The 27,317-nt window shown below is 43.4% G+C and overlaps 1 protein-coding gene across 3 annotated transcripts in view; it reads left to right on the top strand.

Annotated features, from left to right (window-relative positions):
• LOC121292912 (ras association domain-containing protein 9-like) overlaps positions 1 to 25,915 on the top strand; it is a 32,126-nt gene extending 6,211 nt beyond the window's left edge. The window contains exon 2 of one of the 3 annotated variants that reach the window (XR_005946372.1): positions 15,354 to 16,451. Coding sequence is in view for 1 of the 3 variants with exons in the window: in XM_041215381.1 (XP_041071315.1) it covers positions 23,800 to 25,074 (1,275 nt within the window). In the remaining 2 variants the exon portion in view is untranslated. Of the gene's footprint in view, positions 1 to 15,035; positions 16,452 to 23,774 lie in introns of those variants that run through there. The other 2 variants (XR_005946373.1, XM_041215381.1) reach the window with 2 other exon arrangements.
• Positions 25,916 to 27,317: the final 1,402 nt, after the last annotated feature.

The raw sequence follows: 27,317 nt of genomic DNA, 5'->3' as shown, positions 1-27,317 counted from the left end.
AGAATGTACGGTATAGACTTATATAATTCTGGTCTAGCTGACTGTGCTTCAATACTTTATGATTTTACATCGAAGAATTGATATAAGTGAGCAAACACTCTGTGGGGAGAATTTTCCCCCCGTCGGGAGTGGGGGTTGTGTGGGAGCAGGTCCGTACCGCCATTTTACGTAGGCAGGCCAATTAAGGAGCGCTGAGTGCTCCCTGTGCAGATGGTGGGGGGGGGGGAATTCCCTGAGTCGGGGCCTGCGTTCTTTCGCACGTGCGCGCAAAAGAGCGCAGTAATCTCCCAGAGGCACGGAGGTGCCTCAGAAAAATTAGTTTAAGTTTTAAAAATTTATATAAAGAAAAGAAAAAATTTTAAGACATGTCACCTCATGTGACAATGTCACATGAGCTGGTACGTGTCAATGAACATTAATGGAAAAATTTAATTTATAAACCCTTCATGAAACCTCATCCCGCCCATGGATAAGGTTCCATGAAAAATGCAAAGGCCGCCTGGGCTCTTTGCCTGCCCCCCAACCTTAAGCTTGGATTGGCAGCTCAGTTTATTAGCTTAATTGATATTTAAATGGCCTTAATAGGCTCTTGAGAGTTCGGCAGGCGCGTAGCCGAGTCTGGTGCACGCCCGCTGAACTGAAAATCAACATGACGCGTGGTGACGTTGGGACGTCCACCTGACATCACCACGCATCATTTTACGCGTCAGCGAGGGAGCCCAACCCCCGCTCGCCTACCTGAAAATTCTGGCCTATGAAACACTATAAGTAGCTTATAGGCCAGTTATACACAGCAGAGTTATGTTTACAGTGTTGTAAATGCCTGTAAATATTTTTCCAGAGAGGCTGATTCCTTTGTTGGCTTCAGTTATTGAGCTGGGCTTTGTTCATTTTATTTTTCAGCAAATGCTTTTGTTCCTCCCAACTGGCTACAGTCCATATAAATCATGACAGCTCCTTCCTTTCTTAGCTTTGGCTCCACCCAGGGCTAAACTTTCCTCTGTTTCCAGGCTGCTCCAATACGTCCGGAGTTATTCCCAGCCAGCTCTGACCCACCTGTACTGTACTGTACTTCCAAAGCTATTTCCAGCCTACTCCAATCCACCCTGAGTTGTTCTGAATCCACCCTGAGTTGTTCTGAATCCACCCTGAGTTGTTTCCATCCTGTTTCAATCTGTCATGAATCATTCCCAGCTCGAAAACCCTGATCCCTTCAGAGTCATTTCCTGCCTAAGTCCTTTTCACTTAACAGTTTTCTCATCACGGTTGCAATTCTTGACTCTTCTCCTATAATTTCTAGCTGTGCTTGTGAAACAAAATAACTAAAGCAAGCAAGCATGAAGGAAGAGAGAGGCAAATAGCCTGAGAGCAAATGTCAGAAGTAGCAAGAAAAGCAATGGCACAGACAGAAAAAGAGGGCTAAAAGCAGAAGGGCAACAGAGGACAGATGATTAGAAGTGTGGAAAGATATAGATGAAGAGTAGAACAAGAAGAAGAGTAAAATAGGCGAAAGAGGGACAAAAAAATGTTGTTCTACTGTTGCCCAACAAAGAGGCAAAATACTGTGTGACTTTTCAGTCAGGCTCAGTCGAAGGTAGATTGAGAACTATGTAATTAGATAAGTTTCGATGATATTTATTGTCGGGATTTGACATGATGCTCGAAATAGCTCCAAAGGGGATATGGGGAGATTTTTTTTTTACACAGTGAGTTGTTATGATCTGGGACTGACTGAAAGGGTGATGGATATCTGTCAGCAGGCAATTGAATATATACTTGAAAAGGAAAAATTTCCAGTGTTATAACCTCCTCCAGTTCTACAAGGAAGGGCTTGTGACAAATTGGGCATCTCTTTCAAAGAGCCAGCACAGACATGATGGGCCAAATGGCTTCCTTATCTGCTATAAGCTTCTATGAGAAAAGTGTGTGTAAAATGTTTTGTTCAGGAATTTTCTACCCACAGCCTCTTCTAAGAGATGCAATGATCATAATTTTATCATATTCTCTCCCCTCTAGCATGTCTGGCCAGTTCACCATCTAAAAGCATCTTTTCAGTCTTTTCAGCTGCATCATTGTTACTTTATCTCTTGACCATGGCTCTCATGGAGCCTTTGCTTTGTTCTAAGCTAGTGCTTCTATTCCCATGTTTGACCATTCCCGGACCTCGGCTAATGCTTGGGCCCGAGACCAAAACTTACATCATGTGCCCATGACTTCTTCCAGTCACATACTCTCAGTTCTTTTAATACCATTACCATCCTCAGTGGCTCTAACTTAGCTTACCTTCAGTGCTCCTATAAGCCAAAACATCTCGATTTCCCATTGTGCTCCTGAACTTCCTGAGTATCTGCAGACCCCATTTTCCTCTGAGTGCTGCACAACCCAGTACCCTCCAGCACAGTATCTGAATATGTCTATATTCAAATTCATTCCACTCCTCCCTTATTATACTAGACCAATGTTTTTTCAGTCTCCAGTAGTCCCAGTGTTCTCAGCCCTCACCTTACAGCCTTCACCATTTCAAAGAACTAAAGTCTCTCCCTGACTTGACTGTCCTCAGACTCTAGCAACCACTCCTCCTCCCCAGTTTTATTTGACACCGACTCCTGATCTCCAGTTTCCCCCTTGTCTGTCCCTATAAATCCCTGCCACCTACCTTTCTCGGGTGTGACAAACAACACACCCCATTTTCCCAGTATTCCAACCCCTCTACCAGTACTGCCATGCCCCTGCTCTCCCCCTGCCCAGGGCTATTACCAGAACCTAGTCACTCTCAAAGCTCTCCCAGGACGCAGAGTGAATTCCAATGAATGTTGCCAAACCTCAACACCGCCCTATGCTCCAATTTTCAGTAAATCAGTCAATCCTGCTCAGGCCAAAGCCCCTTCAGTTTGCTCCTTCCCAAGCTCAGTTGTAGGCTTTGCTTCATCATAATCTGATATGCAACCTTATCTTCTCTTTCAATTGCTTGGGTTTGGAATTCTCATATAAAACCATAAGCAAAAGGAATAGGAGTAGGCTGTTTAATCCTTTGAGCCTGCTCTGTCATTCAGTAAGATCATGGCTTATCTTCTATCTCAACTTCACCTTCCCACACCATAAGACCTTACGATGTAGGCCATTTGGCCCATCGAGTCTGCTCTGCTGTTCAGTGAGATCATGGTTGATCTGATAATAATAAACTCCACTTTCCTGCCTTTTCCCCATAACCCAATCAAGGGTTACTGATTAAAAATCTGTCTATCTCAGCCTTGAGTATACTTAATGACCCAGCCTCTACAGCCCTCCATGGTAAAGAATTCCACAGATTCACTACCCTCTGAGAGAAGAAATTCCTCCTCATCTCTGTCTTAAATTATCGACCTGTTACACTGAGATTATGCCCTCTGGGTCTAGACTCTCCCACAAGGGGAATCAATCTTTCAGCATCTACTCTGTCAAGCCCCCTAAGAATCTTATATGTTCCAGTGAAGTCGTCTATCATTCTTCTAAACTCCAATGAGTAGAGGACCAATCTACTCAACCTCTCCTCATAAGAAAATCCCTCCATACCCTGGATCAACCTAGTGAATCTTCTCGGACTGCCTCCAATGCCAGCATAGCTTTCCTTAGATAAGGGGAGCAAATTGTTCACAGTATACTAGGCGTGGTCTAACAAGTGCCTTGTATAATTTTAGAAAGACTTCCCTATTTTTATACTCCATTCCCTTTGAAATAAAGGCCAACATGCCATTTGCCTTCCCTATTACGTGCTGAACCTGTATACTAGCTTTATGTGAGTCATGCACGAGGACCCCCAAATCCCTCTGTGCTGCAGCTTTCTGCAGTCGCCTCCATTTAAATAATATTCAACTCCTCTATTCTTCCTACCAAAGTGCATAACCTCACATTTTCCCCCATTATATTCCATCTGCCATGTTTTTGCTCACTCACTTAACCTGTCTATATCTTTTTGTATCATCCTCACCACTTGCCTTCCCACGTATTTTTGTGTCATCTGCAAACTTGGTGATAGTACATTCACTTCCCTCATCCAAGTCATTAATATATATTATAAATAATTGTGGGCCCAGTACTGATCCCTGTGGCACTCTACGAGTTGTTACAGGTTGCCACCGTGAAAATGTCCCCCTTATCCCAACTCTCTGGGCTGAATCTTCTGGCTGACGCGTGGGTGGTGGAGTCCGCACATCAGTGCTTAAAATGTTGTGCGCTGATGTCGACGTCAGCGTGCGGCATCGCGATGTTTCAGTCGGTGGGCATACTATGCAGCGCGATGCGCGACCGCCATTAAGTAAGGACCTCGTTAAGGTCATTAAGTGACCAATTGACCAATATTTTGAGGGGCACGTGGGAACTTTGGGTCCGCGCACAGGCCCAACGGGCAGGTGGGTAAGTGATTTTTTTCACCAACTTCATCCAGTGGCGGGACGAGGTTTGATTTCGGTTTTAAAAAAGTTGACTAAATTGTTTGTGTACTTTATTACATCTCGTGTGACATTTTCACATGAGGGGGACATGTTTATGATTTTTAAATTTTTCTATTTTCAATGTCTCACAGACTTTCAGCGATCTCCCTGAGGCAGCACTTTGCCTCAGGGAGATGTGCGCGTGAAAGAGCGCACTTACACTGTTGGGGAATTCCCCCCCATCCCACCCCCCTGCCCGTTGGGTGGGCCTTAATTGGCCTGCCCATGTAAAATGGCGGCAGGGCCCGTTTCCACGGCAGCGATCGGCTGCCTGTCCACTGCCGAGTCGGTTGGGCCTGCCTGCCCATCGAGGGCTAAATTCTGCCCTCTGTCTTCTATTAGTTAGCCAATCCTCTATCCATGCAAATCCCCAACACCATGGGCACTTACCTTATTAAGTAGCCTTATGTGCGGTACCTTATCGAATGTGTTTTTGAAATCCAAATATATTACGTCTACTGGTTCTGCTTTATCTATCCTGCTTGTTACCTCTTCAATGAATTATAATAAATTTGTCAGGCATGATTTCTTCTTTATGAAGCCGTGCTGACCCTGCTTGATATATTATAAAAACAAAAAAACTGCGGATGCTGGAAATCCAAAACAGAATTACCTGGAAAAACTCAGCAGGTTTGGCAGCATCGGCAGACAAGAAAAGAGTTGACGTTTCGAGTCCTCATGACCCTTTGACAGAACTGGAGTTCGAGTCCAAGAAAGAGTTGAAATATAAGCTGGTTTAAGGTGTGTGCTGGGGGGCGAAGAGAGAGAGAGAGAGAGAAGTGGAGGGGGTTGGTGTGGTTGTAGGGACAAACAAGCAGTGATAGAAGCAGATCATCAAAAGATGTCACAAACAACAGAACAAAAGAACAAATAGGTGTTAAAGTTGGTGATATTATCTAAGCGAATGTGCTAATTAAGAATGGATGGTAGGGCACTCAAGGTATAGCTCTAGTGGGGGTGGGGAGAGCATAAAAGATTTAAAAATATTTAAAAATAATGGAAATAGGTGGGAAAAGAAAAATCTATATAATTTATTGGAAAAAAACAAAAGGAAGGGGGAAACAGAAAGGGGGTGGGGATGGGGGAGGGAGCTCAAGACCTAAAGTTGTTGAATTCAATATTCAGTCCGGAAGGCTGTAAAGTGCCTAGTCGGAAGATGAGGTGTTGTTCCTCCAGTTTGCGTTGGGCTTCACTGGAACAATGCAGCAAGCCAAGGACAGACATGTGGGCAAGAGAGCAGGGTGGAGTGTTTAAATGGCAAGCGACAGGGAGGTTTGGGTCATTCTTGCGGACAGACCGCAGGTGTTCTGCAAAGCGGTCGCCCAGTTTACGTTTGGTCTCTCCAATATAGAGGAGACCACATTGGGAGCAACGAATGCATACACTGTCCACCAATATCCATTACAAACCCACCGACTCCCACAGCTACCTCGACTACAGCTCCTCACACCCCGCTTCCTGTAAGGACTCCATCCCATTCTCTCAGTTCCTTCGCCTCCGTCGCATCTGTTCCGATGATGCTACCTTCAAAAACAGTTCCTCTGACATGTCCTCCTTCTTCCTTAACCGAGGTTTTCCACCCACGGTCGTTGACAGGGCCCTCAACCGTGTCCGGCCCATCTCCCGCGCATCCGCCCTCACGCTTTCTCCTCCCTCCCAGAAACATGATAGGGTCCCCCTTGTCCTCACTTATTACCCCCCCCAGCCTCCACTTCAAAGGATCATCCTCCGCCATTTCCGCCAACTCCAGCATGATGCCACCACCAAACACATTTTCCCTTCACCCCCCCTATCGGCATTCCATAGGGATCACTCCCTCCGGGACACCCTGGTCCACTCCTCCATCACCCCCTACTCCTAAACCCCCTCCTATGGCACCGCCCCATGCCCACACAAAAGATGCAACACCTGCCCCTTCACTTCCTCTCTCCTCACTGTCCAAGGGCCCAAACACTCCTTTCAAGTGAAGCAGCATTTCACTTGCATTTCCCCCAACTTAGTCTAATGCATTCGTTGCTCCCAATGTGGTCTCCTCTACATTGGAGAGACCAAACGTAAACTGGGTGACCGCTTTGCAGAACACCTGCGGTCTGTCCGCAAGAATGACCCAAACCTCCCTGTCACTTGCCATTTTAACACTCCACCCTGCTCTCTTGCCCACATGTCTGTCCTTGGCTTGCTGCATTGTTCCAATGAAGCCCAACGCAAACTGGAGGAACAACACCTCATCTTCCGACTAGGCACTTTACAGCCTTCCGGACTGAATATTGAATTCAACAACTTTAGGTCTTGAGCTCCCTCCTCCATCCCCACCCCCTTTCTGTTTTCCCCTTCCTTTTGTTTTTTTCCAATAAATTATATAGATTTTTCTTTTCCCACCTATTTCCATTATTTTAAAATATTTTTAAATCTATTATGCTCTCCCCACCCCCACTAGAGCTATACCTTGAATGCCCTACCATCCATTCTTAATTAGCACATTCGCTTAGATAATATCACCAACTTTAACACCTATGTGTGCTTTTGTTCTGTTGTTTGTGACATCTTTTGATGATCTGCTTCTATCACTGCTTGTTTGTCCCTACAACCACACCAACCCCCTCCACTTCTCTCTCTCTCTCCCCCCCACCCCCCACCCCCCACACACCTTAAACCAGCTTATATTTCAACTCTTTCTTGGACTCGAACTCAAGTTCTGTCGAAGGGTCATGAGGACTCGAAGCGTCAACTCTTTTCTGCCGATGCTGCCAGACCTGCTGAGTTTTTCCAGGTAATTCTGTTTTTGTTCTGCTTGATATATTATTCATCTCTAAATGTTTTCCAATACATTCTTTGTAATAGACTCTAATATTTTCCCAATAACGGATATTAAGTTAACTGGCCTTTAGTTAGCTGTTTTTTTGTCTCCCTCCCTTTTTGAATAAGGGTGTTACATTGGCAGGTTTCCAATCTTCTGGGACTTTTCTAGAATCTAAGGATTCTTGGCAAATTATTATCAGTGCATCCACTATCTTTGTAGCTACTTCCTTTGATACCCTAGGATGCAGGGGACTTATCGGCCTTTAGCCGATATTAGCTTCCCTAATACGTTTTCTCTGGTGATAGTTATTGTTTTTATTTCCTCCCGTACCCCACCTTTTGCCCCTTGATTTTTTAGTATTTTTTGAATGCTATTAGTGTCTTCTACTGTGAAGAATGATGCAAAGTATTTATTCAACTCCACTGCCACTGCCTGGTTCACCATTATTAGTTCCCCAGCTTCGTTCTCTAAGGGGCCTATGTTCACTTTGGCCTCTCTCTTCCTTTTTTATATTTAAAGAAGCTCTTATTGTCTGTTTTTATATTACTTGCTAATTTACCCTCAAAGGGTAGAGTCTTCGGCTCGGCAAGCGGTGGCAGGGCCTGCTCGCCGAGGCGTAAAATGACGTGGGGTGATGTTGGGCGTGCATCCCGATGTCACGGCGTGTCATTTAGGTTTTCAGTTTGGCGGGCGGGCAGCCAACTCAGCTGCGTGCCCGCCGAACTGTCAAAGGCCTATTAAGGCCATTTAACTAACAATTAAAATAATTAACAGGGCTGCCCGTCCACCTTAAAGTAGGCTGGCAGGCAAAGAGCCCAGGCGGCCTTCACATTTTTCATGGAACCTCATCCACGGGCAGGATGAGGTTCCATGAATGATTTTAAACTTTCTCAAAATTTTTTATTGAAATTAATACACATGTCCCAGCTCATGTGACAGTTTCACATGAGGGAACATGTCATAAAAATTTTTTTCAACATTTGTTGAACTGTTAAAACTTAAAACTAATCTCTGTGCCTCAGGGAGATTTCTGCGTTCCTTTGCGCGCTTGTGCAAAAGAGCGCACTCCTGACTCGGAACCCCCCACCCACACAGGTAGCGCACAGCACTTCCGGGTGTGCATCACACTGGGCGGGCCTTAATTAGCCCGCCCACGTAAAATGGCAGCGCGGACCCGATCGGGGACGCCGATCAGGTCCGTGCCTGCCCCCGGACAAGCCGCCCGATGGGGGGAAAATTCTACCCAAAGTTTATTTTCTTCCGCTTTATTATTTTTTGGTCATCTTTTGTTGGTTTTTAAAACTTTCCCAATCCTCTGGCTTACCACTAATCTTTACCATGTTGTTTGTTTTTTTCTTTCAATTTGGTACTATCCTTAACTCCCTTGGTTAACCATGTTTGGTTTATCCCCTTCCTAGAATCCTTCTTCCTCACTGGGGTATATTTTTGTTGTGAACTATTTTCGTAAATGCCTGCCATTGTTCATCAACCGTCTTTTCTGCTAAATTCCTTTCCCAGTCCACTCCAGCCAACTCTGCCCTCATTTTTTTTGTAATTACCCTTATTTAAATTTAGCGCAGTTGTTTCCGACCCAGGTTTCTCATTCTCAAACTGAATGCTAAATCCTACCATGTTATGGTCACTGTTTCCTAGGAGATCTTTTATCCTGAAATTATTCATTAAACCTGCCTCATTACACATTACTAGATCTAAAATAGCCTGAACCCTGGATCTAGGGGTCATTTTGTTCTAGGAAACTGTCCCAAATACAGTGATGAATTCTTGTTCATGGCTTCCTTTGCCAATTTAATTTTCCCAATCTACATAAAGAATAAAGTCACCCATGATTAATGTACTTTTTTACATGCCCTCATTATCTCCTGATTCTGTCCTACAGTATAGCTACTGTTAGGAGATCTATAGACTACTACCACCAGTGTCTTCTTCGCCTTGTTATTTCTTAGCTCCACCCATATGATTCTTCATCTACCAATCCAAGATAATTTCTTGCTATCGTACTTATTCCATCTCATACTAACAAAGCTACCCCACTACCCTTTCCTTCCAGCCTGTCCTTTTGAAAAGTCACATAACCTTGAATATTTAGTTCCCAGCTTTGATCTCCTTGTAAGCTTGTCTCTGTAATGGCTGTAAGTTCATGTCCATTAATCTCTATTTATGCCATTAATTCATTAATTTTGTTCCGAATGGTATATGCATTTAAGTAAGGAGCCATTAATTTTGCCTTTTTACCATTTTTTCCCCCTTTGACCCTATTTGCTGCTATTTTTTATGTTTATACACTCTGGGCATCATTACCTAAATAGCTGCCCTGCAATGCTGCCATACCCTTTTGCTTTGTAAAGCTATGTATCCCCTCTCTAGAGCCCCATCCCCACCTCCTCTCTATTTAGTTTGAAGCCCTCTCTACGACCCTAATTATTCAATTCGCCAGGACACTGGGTCCCAGCGTGGTTCAAGTGAAGCCTGTCTCACTGGAACAGCTCCTTTCTATATCAGTAACTGGCGCCACTGTACCATGAACTGAAACCCTTTCCTCTTTGAGTCTTGCATTTAACTCCTTGACTTTATTTACCCTATCCCTATCTGCCAGTGGCTCAGGCTGTAATACCAAGATCATATCGTTGGAGGTTCTGCTTTCTAATTTAGCTCCTAACTGTTCAAATTCTTTCATCATAACCTCCTTTCTAGTCCTATCAATGTCGTTGGTACCAAGACGGAACCTGACAACTGGATCCCTCCCCTCCCACTCCAAGTTCCTCTCCAGCCCTGAGGAGATGTCCTTAGCCCTGACACGGGGCAGGGGGCAACACAGCCTTCTGGATTCGCGCACACGGCTGCAGAGAATAGTATCTATCACTCTAATTATACAGTCCCCCACCTACTTTCCTATTTCCTCCCCCAACTTGAATGTCTCCCTGCACCATGGCAGTCAGTTCACTCATTCTCCCTGCAGTCTCTGCTCTCGTCCACACAGCTTGTAAGAATCTCGTAACTGTTGGACAGTTGCAGGGGCCAAGACTCCTCGAATGCTATCCTCTGGGTCCACATATCTGCCTCACCTACAGTCACACCCCCCTGTCCCTAATCACAGACCAAATTGGAATTACCTAATCTGAGAGATGTGACCACCTCCTGGAGCAAAGTGTCCATTATCCCCATATTTCTTAATTCCCTTAGTACGTAAAAACCTACTGATCTCTGTCTTGAATACATTCAATGTCTGAGCATCCACAACTCTCTGCCATGCAGAATCCCAAAGATTCACAACCCTTTGAGTGAAGACATTTCTCCTCTTCTCAGTCCTTTATGGTTGGCCCCTTATTTTAATGGAGCATAAGCAACATCATAAAATTAAAAGAGGGTAGTAGGGGCGCAACAGGTCCTCACACTTCAATTCCCTGTCAGAATATTATTTGAAATAGTGCCCAGAAGAAGTGGAACGCCTAGATCTCGACTCCCCAGCCAGGGGAAATCTTCTCTGAGCATCTACCCTCACTAGTGATCTCTCCCAACCAGGGAGTATATTTTGTTGTATGATCTACCTGTGTACTTTAGGGCTTAAACAAGGTGGATATTGAGTACTTCATCAAAGAAACATGTGTGCGATCCATATGAGCGCACTGAAGAGATGAAAAAGAGAGAAAAATTACAGAAGAGGTCAGAAACAATTAAAAAGAATCTCACCATGTCACAGACATCACAATGAGAAAGCTTTATGAGAGGGGAGCAAGAGGAAGGGGGGGTATCACCACTGTCAACACCTCTTTGTCCTTTTGTTTATGACAATCTCCACCTATCACTGGCCCTCTATCCAGCTCTACTTGTCCCAACCCCCCACCCCTTAAACCAGCTTATATTTCACCTCTCTTCTTTCCCTTAGTTTTGTTGAAGAGTCACATGGACTTGAAACGTTAACTGTGTTCCTCTCCGCAGATGCTGTCAGACCTGCTGAGTTTTTCCAGGTATTTTTATTTTTGTTTTTGTCATGAGAGAAAGGGGAGTAAAGAGAGAGAGGGAGGGAAAAAGTGCTGGCAAACACAGAAGCATGACACAAATAGGATTGGAGATTTGAAAACAAGCAGAGTGCAGTCATTGAATTCGGGTGAGGGTTCAGGTTTAGGTTCCGCAGAGAGATATTAGGACTGATATTTCTCTCTCACTCCTCCCCCTGTTATATAACCTGTGTCCATCTCTACTTTGGAATTCAGGGGGCAGGGTTTTTCAGATAGTGGGGTTTGTCGCTCCACCACACGAAGATTCAGTGAGAAATGCATCCCCACTAATCAAGACAGCTCCACAGTCATTTAACACTCCGAAGAGCAGTCCCAGATTCCAAGCTTGAGTCCAGGACCAGGTAAATGCAGGGAGTCCGGAGCAGGGAGGGGAGGTGAGGCATAGGGGTCTTGATGGAGAGGCTAGGGAGGGAGCACCTGCAGGGCAGATCTTGAGGTTGGTGCCACCTCCTTTCCACCCGAAGTCCAAGCAACATGACCTCCTGGGCTTCCCTGAACTCCTCAAAATTGAGGCTGGCCAGGAAGCGGCCCTTAACTTAAGGGCCTTATTTGGGGTGAGGGCGGGCAGGATGCCCTAAGCCTCACTCACTCCACATAAAATTGCAGACGAGAGTCGGACGGGTAGGCCACCCAGAGAGGTTTACGGGCCCCAGCCCTCACCCTGCCTGCAAACCCACCGGCAGGGAAACCATACGGTTCTGCCTCAGGTTATTAAAGTCAGCCAAATGACCCCCTGGCGTTGGTGCCCAGTGCCTGGAAATGGGAAATGAGAATCAGCCAATAATAAAGGCTGCCAGCTGTGGCAGGCTGCTGAGCAAGAACAGAAGTCAGAAAGCCACAGCCCCGATCCTTTTCTTCCTTGTGAAAACGTGTACTGGCATTCTGCAATGATTGGCACCCAGGCCCCACTCAGATCCTCCAAGAATACGTAAAAGCAAAATATTGCGGATCTGGAGATCTGAAATAAAAACAAATAGTGCTGGAAAAGCTCAGCAGGTCTGGCAGCATCATTGGAAAAAGAAATAGAGTTAACATTCCAAGTCCAATAGGATTCTTCTTCGGAACTGAAGCGAGGTAGAAATGTGATTGGTTTTATGCTGTTGAGAAAGGGATTGGGTTAGTTGGAGCTAAAAGGGGAGGTCAGGGATAGGTTGTGGGGGCAGGGAGATTAAGTTACAAAGATGCCATGGAACAAAAGGCAAGGAGAGTGGGAATGGTAGCAGTAAAGGAACAAAGCATTGGTTCAGAGTAGGTGTTAATAGCAGAATAAAGGTCAATGCTGTCAGGCAAAACATGGGAACAAGATGGAGACTAGCACTAGTGAAAAAAATACAAAATGGAGGACAGACTTCTCCAGTTTTGGAGTAGTTTTACTCTAAAAATATATGGCTGTGCACAAAGTGTAAGGCCTACCTTTTCTGGGTATCATTTTAAATACTTAAATGCTTGCCCACCTGGTATTCAAACAGGAAAATGTGGCATGAAGACCTGCTCTCCCTCTCCTACCACATTTTCATTTCATGATATTGCTTAAGCTTCACTCCCATCCCTTGGAAGATTACCAGGAAATTGTAGGACAATGAGATCCAATATGTTAGATTTCTATTTTTTTCACTCCGTTCTGCACCCTGACTATAGCTTTCTGACTTCTGCTCTTGCCCAGCAGCCTGCCACAGTTGACAGCCATTGTTATTGGCTGACTTTAGTTTCCCACTTCCAGGCACCTGGGCAGGCTAATGCTGGTGGATCATTTGGCTGACATTATTAACCTGACACAGAGGCTCTCTGGTACCTCACCAACAGGTTTGCAGGCGGGGGAGGGGGGGGTGGGTGGTGGTGGTTGGGGGGGTGGGGGGGGTGGGGGGGGCCATGAAGTTTCCTGGGTGGCCTCCCTGCCCACACCCCCAGCTGCAGTCTTACTTGGGGTGGGCAAGGCTTAGGGTGGCCTGCCCACCCCTCCCCAGTTGAGGCCGTTATTTTATGGGCCGCTTCCCAATCAGTCTCAATTTTGAGGCTAGCCGGAGGAGTTCCGGAGCAGGGGTGAATTGCAAAAGGCTGCTTGGGCCTGGCGCAGAAAGATGGTGGCATTTCCTTCCAGGGCCTCCTCTTCACATCGGGTCCCCCCCCCCGCTTCCCATCCCCGTCACCCCATAAGATCTGCCCTTGCGGGTGCTCCCTCCCTGACCTCTCCGTCAAGAGCCCCATAGTTCTCGGGCCTCACCTTTCCCAGATACATGACAGAAGAATATCAGCCGTTTTGTTGCTAATATACGTTGCCACAGGTGATCGATGCTATAATGCATCATATGTTACATGATATAATGTTCATGTCATTCTGAATCCTCCAACTCATTGTGAGCTATGACATGGGAGATCAGCAAACCTCTTTAATGGTTTTAGGACCGTACTGCAGGCAGCATACTTGAAAGTGTCAAAGCCAGATTTTAAAAAAAAGACTCCTGACCCATAGCTGCACCTGCCAATTTGGAAACTTGCCCCATTAAAAAGCTATTAAATTCTGATTGACGTCAGGACATAGTTAGGACACTTCCTCATAGGAAGTATATGAACTTACAAATGTAAAAAAAAGGGAGGATAAGGAAGTGGTGCAGCTATGAACATGCCAAGCCTCCCTCCCACCCCCAGCCACAGAATTCCCCTGGGGAGGTGAAAACGAAGGGAAAAGAAAGTTCTGGTCAATTTAAGAAAAGCTCCGAAAAATTTTCACCAACTTTGTGAAGCAACCAGAAATGCTCCAGGGCACCATAATCATTCACTGTTTCCAGCAACCCTGCAACTTACTTTTACAGCAAAATGTACTCTCTCATGAGCTCCTTCTGAAGAATTCTGCATCAATACATACAGAAAAGCACTGCACTTTGACAGGAAAATAGCAACTAAACTGCAACTGTGTTGACATATTTATTCACTTTTTTTTCGAAGATGTTAGTGAACATGGGAATGGGAACACAGTAACAAGGGTAGGCCATTCAGCCCTTTGAGCCTGTTCCACCATTCAGTTAGATCATGATGTATCTGTATCCCAGCAATTGCAGCATTTAATGCTGCTACTGATATCTGAAACACTTTTGGGGAACAATAACTTGTAATTCCTAACGTGATTTAGTTAGTTTTTTAGTTTTATGCTAGCATTTTCCAGTAATGTCATATTACTGCATTATCAAAACTACTTACAATAACACATCTGACTATTATTAATACCTGCTACAAATCTTCTTTATTCCAATAGAATAGAAACTGAGTTCTTAGAGTCTCTGATCTGAAGTTAAAGCTTTAGGTTCTGAAGTTGTTCTTTTTGTTCAACTCTCACCAATAAACCAATATGCTTTTGAAGGTAGGTTGACCAAAGTAACAGAAAATACTTTAGAAGCGGCCTTACCAATTGATTATATAAAGTTGAAGTCTTACAGTCTAAATGATCAGTTCCTTTGAGATCAATCTTAGCACTTGATTGATGTTGTTGATAACAAAGTCACATTTCCAATGCCATCTCCAACTTTCTTCCACCTCACCACACATATAACTAGAAAAAAAATTCAGTAATGAGTAATTGGAGAACCTATTCTTTATATAATTTCATCCATTTAATATGTTGGCTGACTTACATATAGAACACACTTAGGCCTTGTCAGGATCACAGATCCTATCCCCAAATTACTTATGGACATATTGAACTTTTAAGTAAGACAAGTGTTTTTTTTAAAAAAGGACATACACGCAAAAGCTGGCTGAGACTGTAAGGTAACCACTTGCCACAAAATTCCTATGTGGACTACTTGAACAACTAGCTCAGAGATAATGGAAGGTCACACCTAAAAAGCTTGTCACAGCCAACTTCAGACAGAGGCACTTCAAAGAAACAGATACAATGCGAACTGAACTGTAATCTCTTGTGATTGTGGGGAAAACAATTAACATCTCAGCTGAAACAACCTCCGGTTGAGTTATATCCCAGACTATGAATATGAACTGAGTTGAAAAGAAAACAGATCTGGGCGATAGACATGTTTGTTTCTTCCCTTCCAGGAATACACAAGGAAAGGGGTTAAAAAAGCCAACTGCAACCCTAGATCTTTGGGCTAGTCTGGTGTTCTGTCCTGATGTGTGTGTGTGTGCTGTGAAGGTCACAGCTGAAGAACACCAACTGGGTATTCCTGTGTTTGCAGGTAAAAAAAAAAACCTCTCTCTTTGATTGCTAAAAACAAGTCACAAATCAGCAAAGCCACAGTCGAAAAGGAAACAGGACAACTTATTTCAGCTAACCTGCATAACCAAGAATCTCCAACCCAACCGTTCAACCGCCAAACTCAGCACTATTGGAATCACCCCAACTTAATGGCCACAACATTTCATCATCTACTCCTCACGGACGAGCCAAAGGACTGATTCGTATATCTTTTTTAACTTTTATTTTTAGACTCACTTTCTTATTTCTCATCTGTGTGTATGTGTGTTGCATTTTTATTATTTTTCCTCGCGTTTAGTAATTACTAAACTCACTTTTTCTTTGACTCATGCCAGCCTGGTTAAATTGTCTCCTTTTAAAACATGAATACGTTTGGACTGGGAAAAGGTATCCACAGGGGAAGAGATCCTTTTTAAGGCAACATTGTTGCGACCAACCGAGGAGGTTGAATAAACAAAGGGAGCCAGGTCATCCTTCCTCGCCCGGGAGTATAACAATTTGGGGTACCTCATCCAGGATCATAACAAAATGGGGGAACCTCGCCAGTGGACCGGTTGTAACAAACTTAATCACTGATCACTTTAAAATGATCAAGGTAGTAAAATCTTTGAAACTCAGAAGCAAAAAAAAATTATCTAAATCATCCCTTTGTTGGCCTGCAAAGTTGAACTAAAGGATTATCTCAATGCCTCCATCTCATTTCCTACTACATACACTAATTTTAACATTCCTTTTAAGCAACTAAGGTCAAGCACAGCAGTACATTGTGAAATGTCATTTTTATTTATAGTCCATTCAAATAATAACATGGCATTCTCAATGTTCTAAGAATCCATTGTTCTAATCTAATCTGTTGAAATGTAACTTTGAAGGTTTGGAATGTACTGTATCTAAATCAGGATTGTATTTATTAGCTAATAAAAAAAACTAAGTTGTAAATGCTGAAAATACCTGGAATGCATTTTCTTCAAGGTTTAATCTATCAAAGTAAATATATTCATAAATAATCATTCCATTTCTTAAACACTTCCAAATACCGTAGAATGTTTTTAAAGAAATTCTAATGGGAAACGTTAAACCTGTGCAATGAAATCCAAAATAAACATATAATTTACCTGAAGGATGTATCATGGAATGTTAAACAAAATGTTTTGTAAAGCATATTGCCTTTATCACAACAAAGCAAAGTTTATAATTATAAGTCAGGAAGGCACATTTTTAACAAGCATCTGTGTGTATAGATGATATACCTTGATGTATAATGAATTGTTTTGTGATTCACAATATAAAATTTCCTGAAATTCCGAGAGGTCCAATATCAGACAACATGTGTAACATATTAAGTTATTGTCTTGTATTCTACTAGGCGTTATGTCACCACTGTATATCTTGTGAGGTCTTGCATCACACAGGTCTTACTTTAAGTAATTTGCAATGTCTAAATATGCAACCTGCATGTCCCTTTAATATAATCGTCATATTGCTGAAAAAAGAGACACACTATCCGACCTTTTCGTCTTGCATCCATCAGGACAGCTCAGAAGATAAACCAACATTAAAAGGAGCAACAATTTATAAAGCATGAGAAGAAATTGCTGATTGGTTGGCAAGTGGACTCTGATTGGTAGAGGTGTTGTCATGGGCAATGCAGCAGAGAACAGTTACTGCCAAGCTTTTGTTCAAGTTCTCTTTTTTCAACAATACTCAAGTTCTATGCTACTAAGCAACTGTAATTGCCATAACTTTGTTCTATTCAACAACTTAGGCCAGAATTTTAGAATACATAGAAAATTCAAGAATTGTAGGTGTAGGGAAAGGAGGAAAGTCAATGTGAAATATATGAAGATTGTTCAGGATTGATAGTTATGGGAGAATTTTGAAGTAGATAAGAGAACAACTGATTGTTTTTCAGTATTATGATGCCAGGTGTATTATTGGCTAGTGTCTGTTGTCCATCAAAATATTGTTGAGACCAAATTCCTTCATTCTGCTCGCAAGCAATGAAGCAGAAATCTTCATTTAACTCATTCTTCGGACATGGGTGTTACTGGCATTTATTGCCCATACACATTGCACTTGAGAAGGTAGCGATAACTGCCATCTTTAACTCCCAGCAGCCCATAGTGCTGTTAGGTAGGAAGTTCCAGAATTTGACCTAGCAATGTGCCAACTGATCTCTGCTCCTGATCCCACTAGAGTACCCAGGATCAGGACAAGGTCAGATAATTTTGATATTCTAATGAGCATGCACACTAATATGGCCAATCTTGGATGCCCAGCACATAAGGAAAGGAAAATGCAGAGCCACATGGGAGTGCTACCATGCTAAATGTCTGCACAGAATAAGCATTGTTTAGAAGATGACTGATGTATTAAAAAGTAGCATCAATTTGAGGTCTTCCAGGGCATGACACCAGATTGGAGATCACTGGGGGCTTAATTTGTGCTCCTCTATGGACTTCTTTATTAGCATCTTTCCAGAACCCATGTCACTGGGCACAGGGAAGTAGATCTGCTGGGAATTTTAGTAGTAGATGTCATCCTTTCAACCCTGCCACCTTCCTTAAGAGCGAAACTTCACTGTAGTTGTTCCTTAGGCAGGCCATCCCACACTTCCAGGCCCCATCCAATTTGTTACTCCCACTGTGCTTATTCCAGTTACCTCAGAATTAAGACCATAAGACATAGGAACAGAAGTAGGCCATTCAGCCCATTGAGTCTGCTCCACCTTTCAATGAAATCATGGCTCATCTGATAATCCTCAACTCCACTTTCCTGCCTTTTCCCCATAGCCCTTGATTCAATTACTGATTAAAAATGTGTCTATCTCAGCCTTGAATATACTTAATGACCCAGCCTCTACTGCCCTCTGCAATAAAGACTATCCACTGAGAGAAGAAATTCCTCCTCATCTCTATCATAAATGGGTGACACCTTACTCTGAGATTATGCCCTCTGGTCCTAGACTCTCCCACAAGGGGAAACAACCTCTCAGCATCTACCCTGTCAAGGCCCTTAAGAATCTTATATGTTTCAATAAGGTCTTCGCTTGTTCTTCTAAACTCTAATGAGTAGAGGCCCAACCTACTCAATCTCTTCTCATAAAAAAATCCCTCCATACCTGGGATCAACCTAATAAACCTTCTCTGGACTGCATCCAATGCCAGTATGTCTTTCCTTAGGTAAGGGGACCAAAACTGTTCACAGAATTCTAGGTGTGGTCTAACTAGTGCCTGTATAGTTGTAGCAAGACTTCCCTATTTTTATACTCCATTCCCTTTGAAATGAAGGCTAACATTCCATTTGCCTTCCCTATTACCTGCTGAACTTGCATGTTAGTTTTTTTGGGATTCATGCACAAGGACCCCCAAATCCCTCTGTGCTGCAGCCTTCTGCAGTCTTGCTCCATTTAAATAAATTCAGCTCCTCTATTCTTCCTGCCAAAGTGTATAACCTCACATTTTCCCACATCATATTCCATCTGCCAAGTTTTTTCCCACTCACTTAGCCTGTCTGTATTCCTCTATAGACTCATTGTGTCATCCTCACCACTTGCCTTCCCACCTATTTTTGTGTCATCTGCAAACTTGGCAAGCTTCACTTCCCTCATCCAAATCATTAATATATATTGTAAATCATTGTGGGCCCACCACTGATCCCTGTGGCACTCCACTAGTTACAGGTTGCCATCCTGAAAATGCCCCCCTTATCCCAACTCTCTGTCTTCTGTTAGTCAATCCTCTATCCGTGCTAAAATACTACTCCTGACACCAAGGGCTCTTACCTTATTAGGTAGCCTTATGTGAGGAACCTTATCGAACGCCTTTTGGAAATTCAAATATATTAGATCTACTGGTCCCCCTTTATCTATTATGCATGTTACCTCCTCAAAAAATTCTAACAAATTCATCAGACGCGATTTCCCCATCAAGAAACCATGCTGACTTATTGATTATATTATGCATTTCTAAATGCTTTGCTATTACATCCTTTGTAATAGACTCTAACATTTTCAAATGATGGATGTTAAACTAACTGGCCTATAGTTAGCTGTTTTTTCTCTCCCTTTTTGAATAAGGGTGTTACATTGGCAATTTTCCAATCTTCTGGGACTTTTCCAGAATCTAAGGATTCCTGGAAGATTACTACCAGTGCATCCACTATCTGTGTAGCTACTTCCTTTAATATCCTTGGATGCAACCCATCAGGTCCAAGGGGCTTATCAGCCTTTAGCTCCATTAGTTTCCCTGGTACCTTTTCTATATTGAAAGTTATTGTTTTTATTTCCTCCTTGCCTTTTGCCCCTTGATTATTTAGTATTTTTGGAATGTTATTAGTGTCTTCTACTGTGAAGACTGATGCAATGTATTTATTCAATTCCTCTACCATTTCCTGGTTCCCCTTTATTATTTCCCCAGCCTTGTTCCCTAAGGGGCCTATGTTCATTTTGGCCTCTCTCTTCCTTTCTATATATTTAAAGAAGCTCTTAATGTTTGTTTTATATTGCTTGCTATTACCCTCAAAGTTTATTTTCTCCCTCTTCTTTATTTTTTGGTCATCTTTTGTTGGTTTTTAAAACTTTACCAATCCTCTGGCTCACCCACTAATCATTGCCACATTTTTCTTTCAATTTGATACTATCATTAACTTTCTTGGTTAACCATGGTTGGCTTATTCCCTTCCTAGAATCCTACTTCCTCACTGGGATATCTCTTTGTTGTGAGTCATGAACTATTTTTTTAAATGTCTGCCATTGTTCATCAACCATCTTTTCTGCTGAACTCCTTTCCCAGTCAACTCCAGCCAACTCTGACCTCATTCCTTTGTAATTACCCTTATTTAAGTTTAGCACAGTTGTTTCTGACCCAAGTTTCTCACTCTCAAACTGAATGCTAAATTCCACCTTTTTATGGTCACTGTTTCCTAGGGGATCTTTTATACTGAGATCATTTATTAAACCTGCATTACCAGATCTAAAATAGCTTGATCCCTGGTTGGATCCACAACACAGTGTTCTAGGAAACAGTCCCAAATACACTCTATGGATAGAATTGTGCCCTTATTGGGCGGGCTTGGTGGGGGTGGGCGGACGTGGTGGGAACTGATCCCCACCCGCAATTGAGGCCGGGAGGCGATTTCATGTTGGTGGGCCAATTAAGGTCTGCCCACCCAGCATGAAATGCAAATGGCAGCACCTAGCATTCCCTGTGCGGGTGGGAGGGGACTGCGAATGGGGCGAGGACGAACTTCATGCATGCGGCGAGTGGGCACTTGATAATCTCCCTGAGGCACAGATCTGACTCAGGAAGATGAAAGTTGTTAAAAAAAATTAATATAGAAATGAAAAATGTAATAAGGCATGTCCTCATGTAACTCTGTGGTCTGTGGGGTGTGTGTGAGTGTGTGTGTGTGTGACTCTGTCACATGAGCAGGGACATGTTATTAATTAAATTTAAAAATTTTTATTTTATTTTTATTTGCTTTAAGAAACCTCATCCCGTGGATAATGTTTCCTAAAAAGTGCAAAGGCCACTTGGCCTTTTTGCCTGCCTGTAAAGTTGGGCGGGCAGCATAAATTTTCATTCAATTATCTTTTTAATGGCTTTAACGGGCTTTTTAATTGTCAGCGGGCATACTGTCTACTTTGGCGCATGCCCACTGAATGAAATATTGCGCGACTGCCCGTTGACATCGGGACACTGGCTCGATGTCAACACACGTCATTTTACGCTCGAACAGGTTGGGCATGTGCCCGTCTGATGAGCTAACAAATTTGCCCTATGATTTTTTGCTCATGGCTACCTCTGCCAATTTGATTTTGAATTAAGCATATGTATCACCTCTCCAGAACACTCCCCTTTCCTCTACTTAGTTTCTACAGCCCTAGTTATTCGGTTCCCGGGGCACTGGTCCCAGCACAGTTCAAATGAAGCCTGTCCCACCGGAGCAACATCTTTCTACCCAAGTGCAGGTGCCAGTGCTCCCTGAACTGAAACCCATTCCTTCCACACTAATCTTTGAGCCATGTATTTAACTCTTTGACTTTATATACCCTATGCCAGTTTGCCCATGGCTCAGGTAGTAATCCTGAAATTATTATGTTGGAGGTTCTGCTTTTTAATTTAGCTCCTAACTGTCAAATTCTTTCATGGGAACATCCTTTTTAGTCCTATCAATGTCGTCGGTACCAACATGGATGATGGCAGCTGGATCCCTCCCCTCCCACTCCAAGTTCCTCTCTAGCCCTGAGGAGGTGTCCTTAACCCTGGCATCGGGCTGGCAACACAGTCTTCAGGACTCATGCTCACGGCTGCAGTGAACAGTATCTATCCCCTTGGACCTTAAGGAAATATGGGCCCTGTTCCTGCTTAAATGTTAGCGAGGATCAGGACCAGTGATCATAATGAAGGCATTTGTTGTAAAGTTATATTTGAGGCATTTGCTTCTATATACATTGAAGAATTGAATGCTATGATACCATAGTAAAATAATTCAGTTGTGTAAACAACTTACTGGATACATGCATAGCAACAACTTGTATTTAAAAGTGCCTTAAGGTAGTAAAACATCCCATGGTGCTCCATAAAAATTGTTATCACTGTTGTCACTGAACCAAATGAGATTTTAAGACAGGTGGCCAAATGTTTAGTCAAACTGATGAATTTTAAGAAATGTGTTGAAGGAGGTGGGAGAGTTGGAGAGGTCTAGGAAGAGAATTCCACAATTTCAGTCTCGGCTAAAGGCATGGTCGCTGATGGAGGGGCGAGAAAAGTCTGGAAATTAACTATTAACCCATAGCAAGTTCAGATTATTATGTAGAAACAACTAAAATTTAAAACAGTAAAAATAGAAATGAAGAAGAAAAGGGAGCTAGAGTCTCCAGTAATTTCAATTGGTCAACGTGACCTCTGGTTGGAGGTAGGCAAAATCTGAGCTCCTACTCCTAGACTTACCCGGTAACCCATGCTAAAAATTGCCCCAGTTTTGATACTAGATGCTGTTTAGTTGTAATGCTTCACTCATAGGTAAATAGTTTACCAAAATTCATTACCAATATTCACAGCTAAGAGTGGCCATGCTTGTGGAACAGTTTCCCATTGGGAATCAGACCTTTGGGCAAAGCAAGGAAGTAAGTTAGAAAACAGGGGGAAAGGTAATTTCAAAATAGTGTAAACTATAAAGGCAACATTTGTCATATGCTTTCAAAGAATACTGACAGTACGAATTAAATACAACTTTTATTTAAGTCAAGGCTACATGTTCATACTTTTGGGCCAGAATCTAATAAGTAAAATGACATCCTTTAGAATTTTTGCTGCACTAAAATGTTCTGCTTTTCCTTGACTTTCTGGGGTTTGTGAAGTCCCAAACAGTACCATGCTAATTTGTCTACTTCAAGCAGCATTGTACAGGCAGATCCCTGGTTAACTAGATTTTCAAAGCGTTACTGATGCCATAAAGTTTTAAGAAGCAGATGCAGCCAAGAAGTGAAAAAAAATACCAACTGAGGGGAACATTTTCTAGTTCAACACTCAAGATAGCTCCGAGCTGACTCCGTCTGTGTGTTATTTCAAAGTTTGCCCAAAAAAATGTAAATATTCTAAACAGAAACGATATTTTGGGGAATGAAGTGAAAGGAGTTAAGTGACGGCAGCACTTTGATTTGAGAGACTGTTTTGTGGGGACAGACAGGTTAATAATCTTTCAGGTTAAACCAATTAAACCAAATCAACAAAATTGGGATAAATCAGGCACAGCCCCTAATTCAGGTCAGCTGTAAAACAGACTGGTTAATGGGGAACAGAGGCAATGCTGTAATCTTTAGCCTGAGGTGGAGCAGTTTGGAGTGGCAATTAAAGAGGTGTTTTGGTTAAAGAGGCAATATTCTCAAAAGTTTGAATAAAAAGATCGTTCCCTACCTCCACAAGAGGTGGAATAAAGAAGTTTCCATCAACTCAGGATGAGATGGATTAAGGAAAGGTTAGACAACAGTTTGAGATGAGCAGAAAGGACCTGAACTGCTTTCTGAGGGCAAATTAAGCACCTATAATTAAAGAAATCTCTAACTAAAAAAAATATTCTCAAAAAAAAACCCAATGTAGTACAGGAGGAAAGTTTGCCCGCAGGGAGTTGGGGAGCTTGTACCTGCAGCCACGTGATCGCGTTAACTTGCAGTTCCACTCAGTCAAGTTTATGCTTTTCAGGAGAAGTGCAGGAACTTTCATGTGTCCTAATCGAGCTGGCCTCTTTGCTCTTTCCAGATCTCCCCCCACCCCGAGTGCGACTATGGCTTCCCCGGAGGGCGCCGAGATCTCGGTGTGGGTGTGCCAGGAGGAGAAGGTGGTGTGCGGGCTGACCAAGCGTACCAGCTGTGCCCAGGTGGTGAGAGCCCTGCTGAAGGATCATCTCGCCAACGCCGGCGACGCCAGGCTGCTGCACGCGCCGCCCAGGGACTACTGCATCGTGGAGAAGTGGAGGGGCTTCGAGAGGTTCCTGCCGCCGCCCACCAAGCTGCTGAGGCTCTGGGCGTCCTGGGGCGAGGAGCAGCCCAACGTGCACTTCGTCCTGGTCAAGTGGGGCGCCTCTCTCCCGGTGCCGGGGCTCAGGGCAGCCGAGGCGAAGGTGGTCCAGAACACCGAGGGCCAGAGGGACCTGAGCCCTGCCCAGTACATCAAGAACCTGCCGGCGGACAAGCAGAAGAGGATGGTGAGGAAGGCCTTCAAGAAACTGGCGAGGATGAAGAAGCTGAGGCAGGGGAGGGAGGGGATAGAGACCCTGGTCCACCTGATTGTCTCCCAGGACCACACCATCCGCCAGCAGCTGCAGAGGATGAAGGAGCTGGACGAAGGCATCGACAGGTTCGAGTCCCGCCTGCACTTGGAGCGGATACAGAACGAGGGAGAAAATTATGTCCAAGAAACCTATTTGCTGGAGAGCGGGGAGAGCGGGCGCCTGGCATGTGGCTCGGCCCGGCTGCAGGAATACCTCAACAGGAGGGAGGAGGTTCTGCAGCTGGAGGTGGACGTGCAGCAGCGCCGGGAGACCATCGAGAAACTGAACCAGGACATCGAACGGGAGCTGTGGAGAGCGTGGGGGGTCAGTGCCCAGGAGAAGGGGCAAAGCGACCCCCAGCCCCTGTGCCAGGACCAGCAGAGTTGGCGGGCAGAGGCTGAGAGAGTGCACAGCGAGTTGGAGAGGGGCATGTGCAACGCCTTCCAACTCCGGAAAAACTTACTGGATGTCCAGGAGAAAGTGGAACAGCAGGAAGCCTTACTGAGCGAGAAGACGGAGGAATGGGACCGCTTAGTCCAGCAGCTGGAGTCACTGAACCTTACGGAGGAAGCCGAGAGTGAAGCCCCGCTGACTGGAGTCTGCAAGGACTTAGCCCAGTGCAGTTTGCCGCGAAACACTGTCAAGAATCCATGCGGGAGCCGCTCAGCGTCTCTCTCCCCGTCCGATGTGAACGATACCGACTCCGACACGGGGATCAGCTCCACGCACAGCCAGGACTCGGAGCCGCCTTGTGTCGAAGTGTTTTCCACTTCGCAAAATTACCTTTAGTAAATCAGTCCTTGTGTGAGGACACGACGTTTGAAAGCTCCTTCATACCGATGGATATTAGGCGTGTCTTTTTTTTAAAAAACCAAGTGCCCGGAATGTGTGACTTTAAATTAAATGCATCTTCCCGCAAAGTCAGTGTTGAAAGAGATTTATCGGAGTCAAAATCTGTCCCGTTGTCCAGCTGTTAGCCGTTAAATAGAAGTTTTGGAATTTGATTATTTAAACTAATGTAATTCATACATGGTCCGGAGTTTTCAGGTCACACGCCCGAGACAGAGATTAGACAAATTATTTTATAAATAACACTTTCTGACATTGCAATAAAAAGCCACTCCTGAAGAAAGACAAAATGGATAGTAGAGGAGACAGACCTCAAGCTAATGGTTTAAAGTCTTTCGCCGACACAATGGCAACATCAGTGTGGAACAAGTGCAGGAAACTAGCTATCCATTCTAGCTATCCATTCTAACAGCCTAGCTGTGTGGCAGACTACAGTAAGATAGCCTCTGATCGCACCTTTCCTTAAGTAAATATATAAAGCATGGATAATACAGATCAAGGAATCTGCAGTATGTTGCGGTGGTTTGCCTTCATCAAGGAATCTGTGGTCGTTTAGGGTGATTTAGTTTGAAAATTAACTTACATACAGCAAGTTCCTCACTGTAGTTTCTTCAACATAATCTCGGGCATACCCACTAAGGAGTGAATGTAAGTTCACTGTAATACAAAATATATAATTTAACCAATGAGTAAAATGAACAAAAGTTAACTATAATAGGTTTCATAGTCACAATAAAATAAATGATATATATTAAAATGCTGACATATTTTTGGCTAGATGCCAAAAATGAATAATAGGTTGTTAAGACTCGTTTTTCTAAACAATTAACAGATTGGCATTTACAAAAGTCAGAATAGAGTGATTATTTTGCACTGTGTATATTGACTGTAATATCATACATTGCTTTTCCAGATCAAAAAAATGTTATTTCTGTACAAAATGGATTGCATGTTAACATGTCAGAAAGTGAAATAGATTGCAGAACTTATTATAACACACCAGCAAAAGCCTATTGGTTTAAATGTGACTATTTTCTACTTTACAATATTAACATCCTGGAATAGATTTGCACCTTTTTCACCTGAACATAAAGCAGCAGTTGGGCAGAGAGCAGAAAGGAAAATCTGTTGGGGAGAATTCACGGCAGGAACAGAACCTAGCTAAGTTCCCTTTCATTGAAATAAGCAGAAGACAAGTCCTTTGTTGCTGTGTCATGCAATCCTGTCAGCCAGATTTTGCCTTCTGCATCCCACCCAGGTGATGCTTAACAGGCTGTAAAGAAAGAAATCTCCATTTTCATCTTTACCTTATTTGATTTCAGGATTTTAGAATGAATGTTTAACATTCTAATTGCAAGCCTATTCATTGTGTGCTGCCCTAGAGTCAGCCCTAACTAAAGCCATGCACATGAGATTGTTCAGCCACTTACCAGCTCAGGTTTTTTTTCCCTATTGCATTCATTTTTCTAGATGGACTGCAACCCAAACTAAAGAGTTCCTTTTATAAGGCTGTGGGGCAACCACACACATTGGACTCAAACATCCTGGTTGGGCATCAGACAGAGTTTGCAGAGTTTCAGTACTCCACTAAACAAGGTTGGATGAAATGGGGCATGAGCCCAACCTTCTGACTTAGAGGGAGGGATACTACCACTGTACCAGTGAATCTGGATGCAAGCACCCTGCTGGATGTTACCTTTCTATTTAGAGATTATATTCTAGCCTCCATTCACCAGGGCTGTTTTTAGTGGTGCTCAAGCCCATAGTTGGAGGGGGGTGGGGGGGTGGGGGAATGTTCCTAGTAATCAGAGGCTCAATTCCCCTAATTTTGAGTATTGGTTTATATATATATTATATATATACTGGTATATATGTGTATATATATATTCATTCAAGAGATGTCAGCATCACTACCAAAGACAACATTTATTGCCCATCCCTAATTGCCCGTGAGGAGGTGACAGTAAGCCACCTTCATGACAATGGCTTCCCAGGCCATTTTAGAGGGCAATGCAGAGCCAACCACATTGCTGTGATTCAGGAGTCATATATAGGCCAATTCAGGTAAGGACAACAGACTTCCTTCCCTAAAGAGCATTAGTAAACCACTGGGTTCCTATGCCAATCTATTTTCTGAAAATATCATTCCATTCTAGATTTATTTCATTAACTGAATTTAAATT

The sequence above is a fragment of the Carcharodon carcharias genome, chromosome 21 (genome assembly GCF_017639515.1).
Source record: "Carcharodon carcharias isolate sCarCar2 chromosome 21, sCarCar2.pri, whole genome shotgun sequence".
Lineage (NCBI taxonomy): Eukaryota > Metazoa > Chordata > Chondrichthyes > Lamniformes > Lamnidae > Carcharodon > Carcharodon carcharias.
Note: the sequence above shows the minus strand (reverse complement) of the source record. Positions and strands in the feature narration are given on the sequence as shown.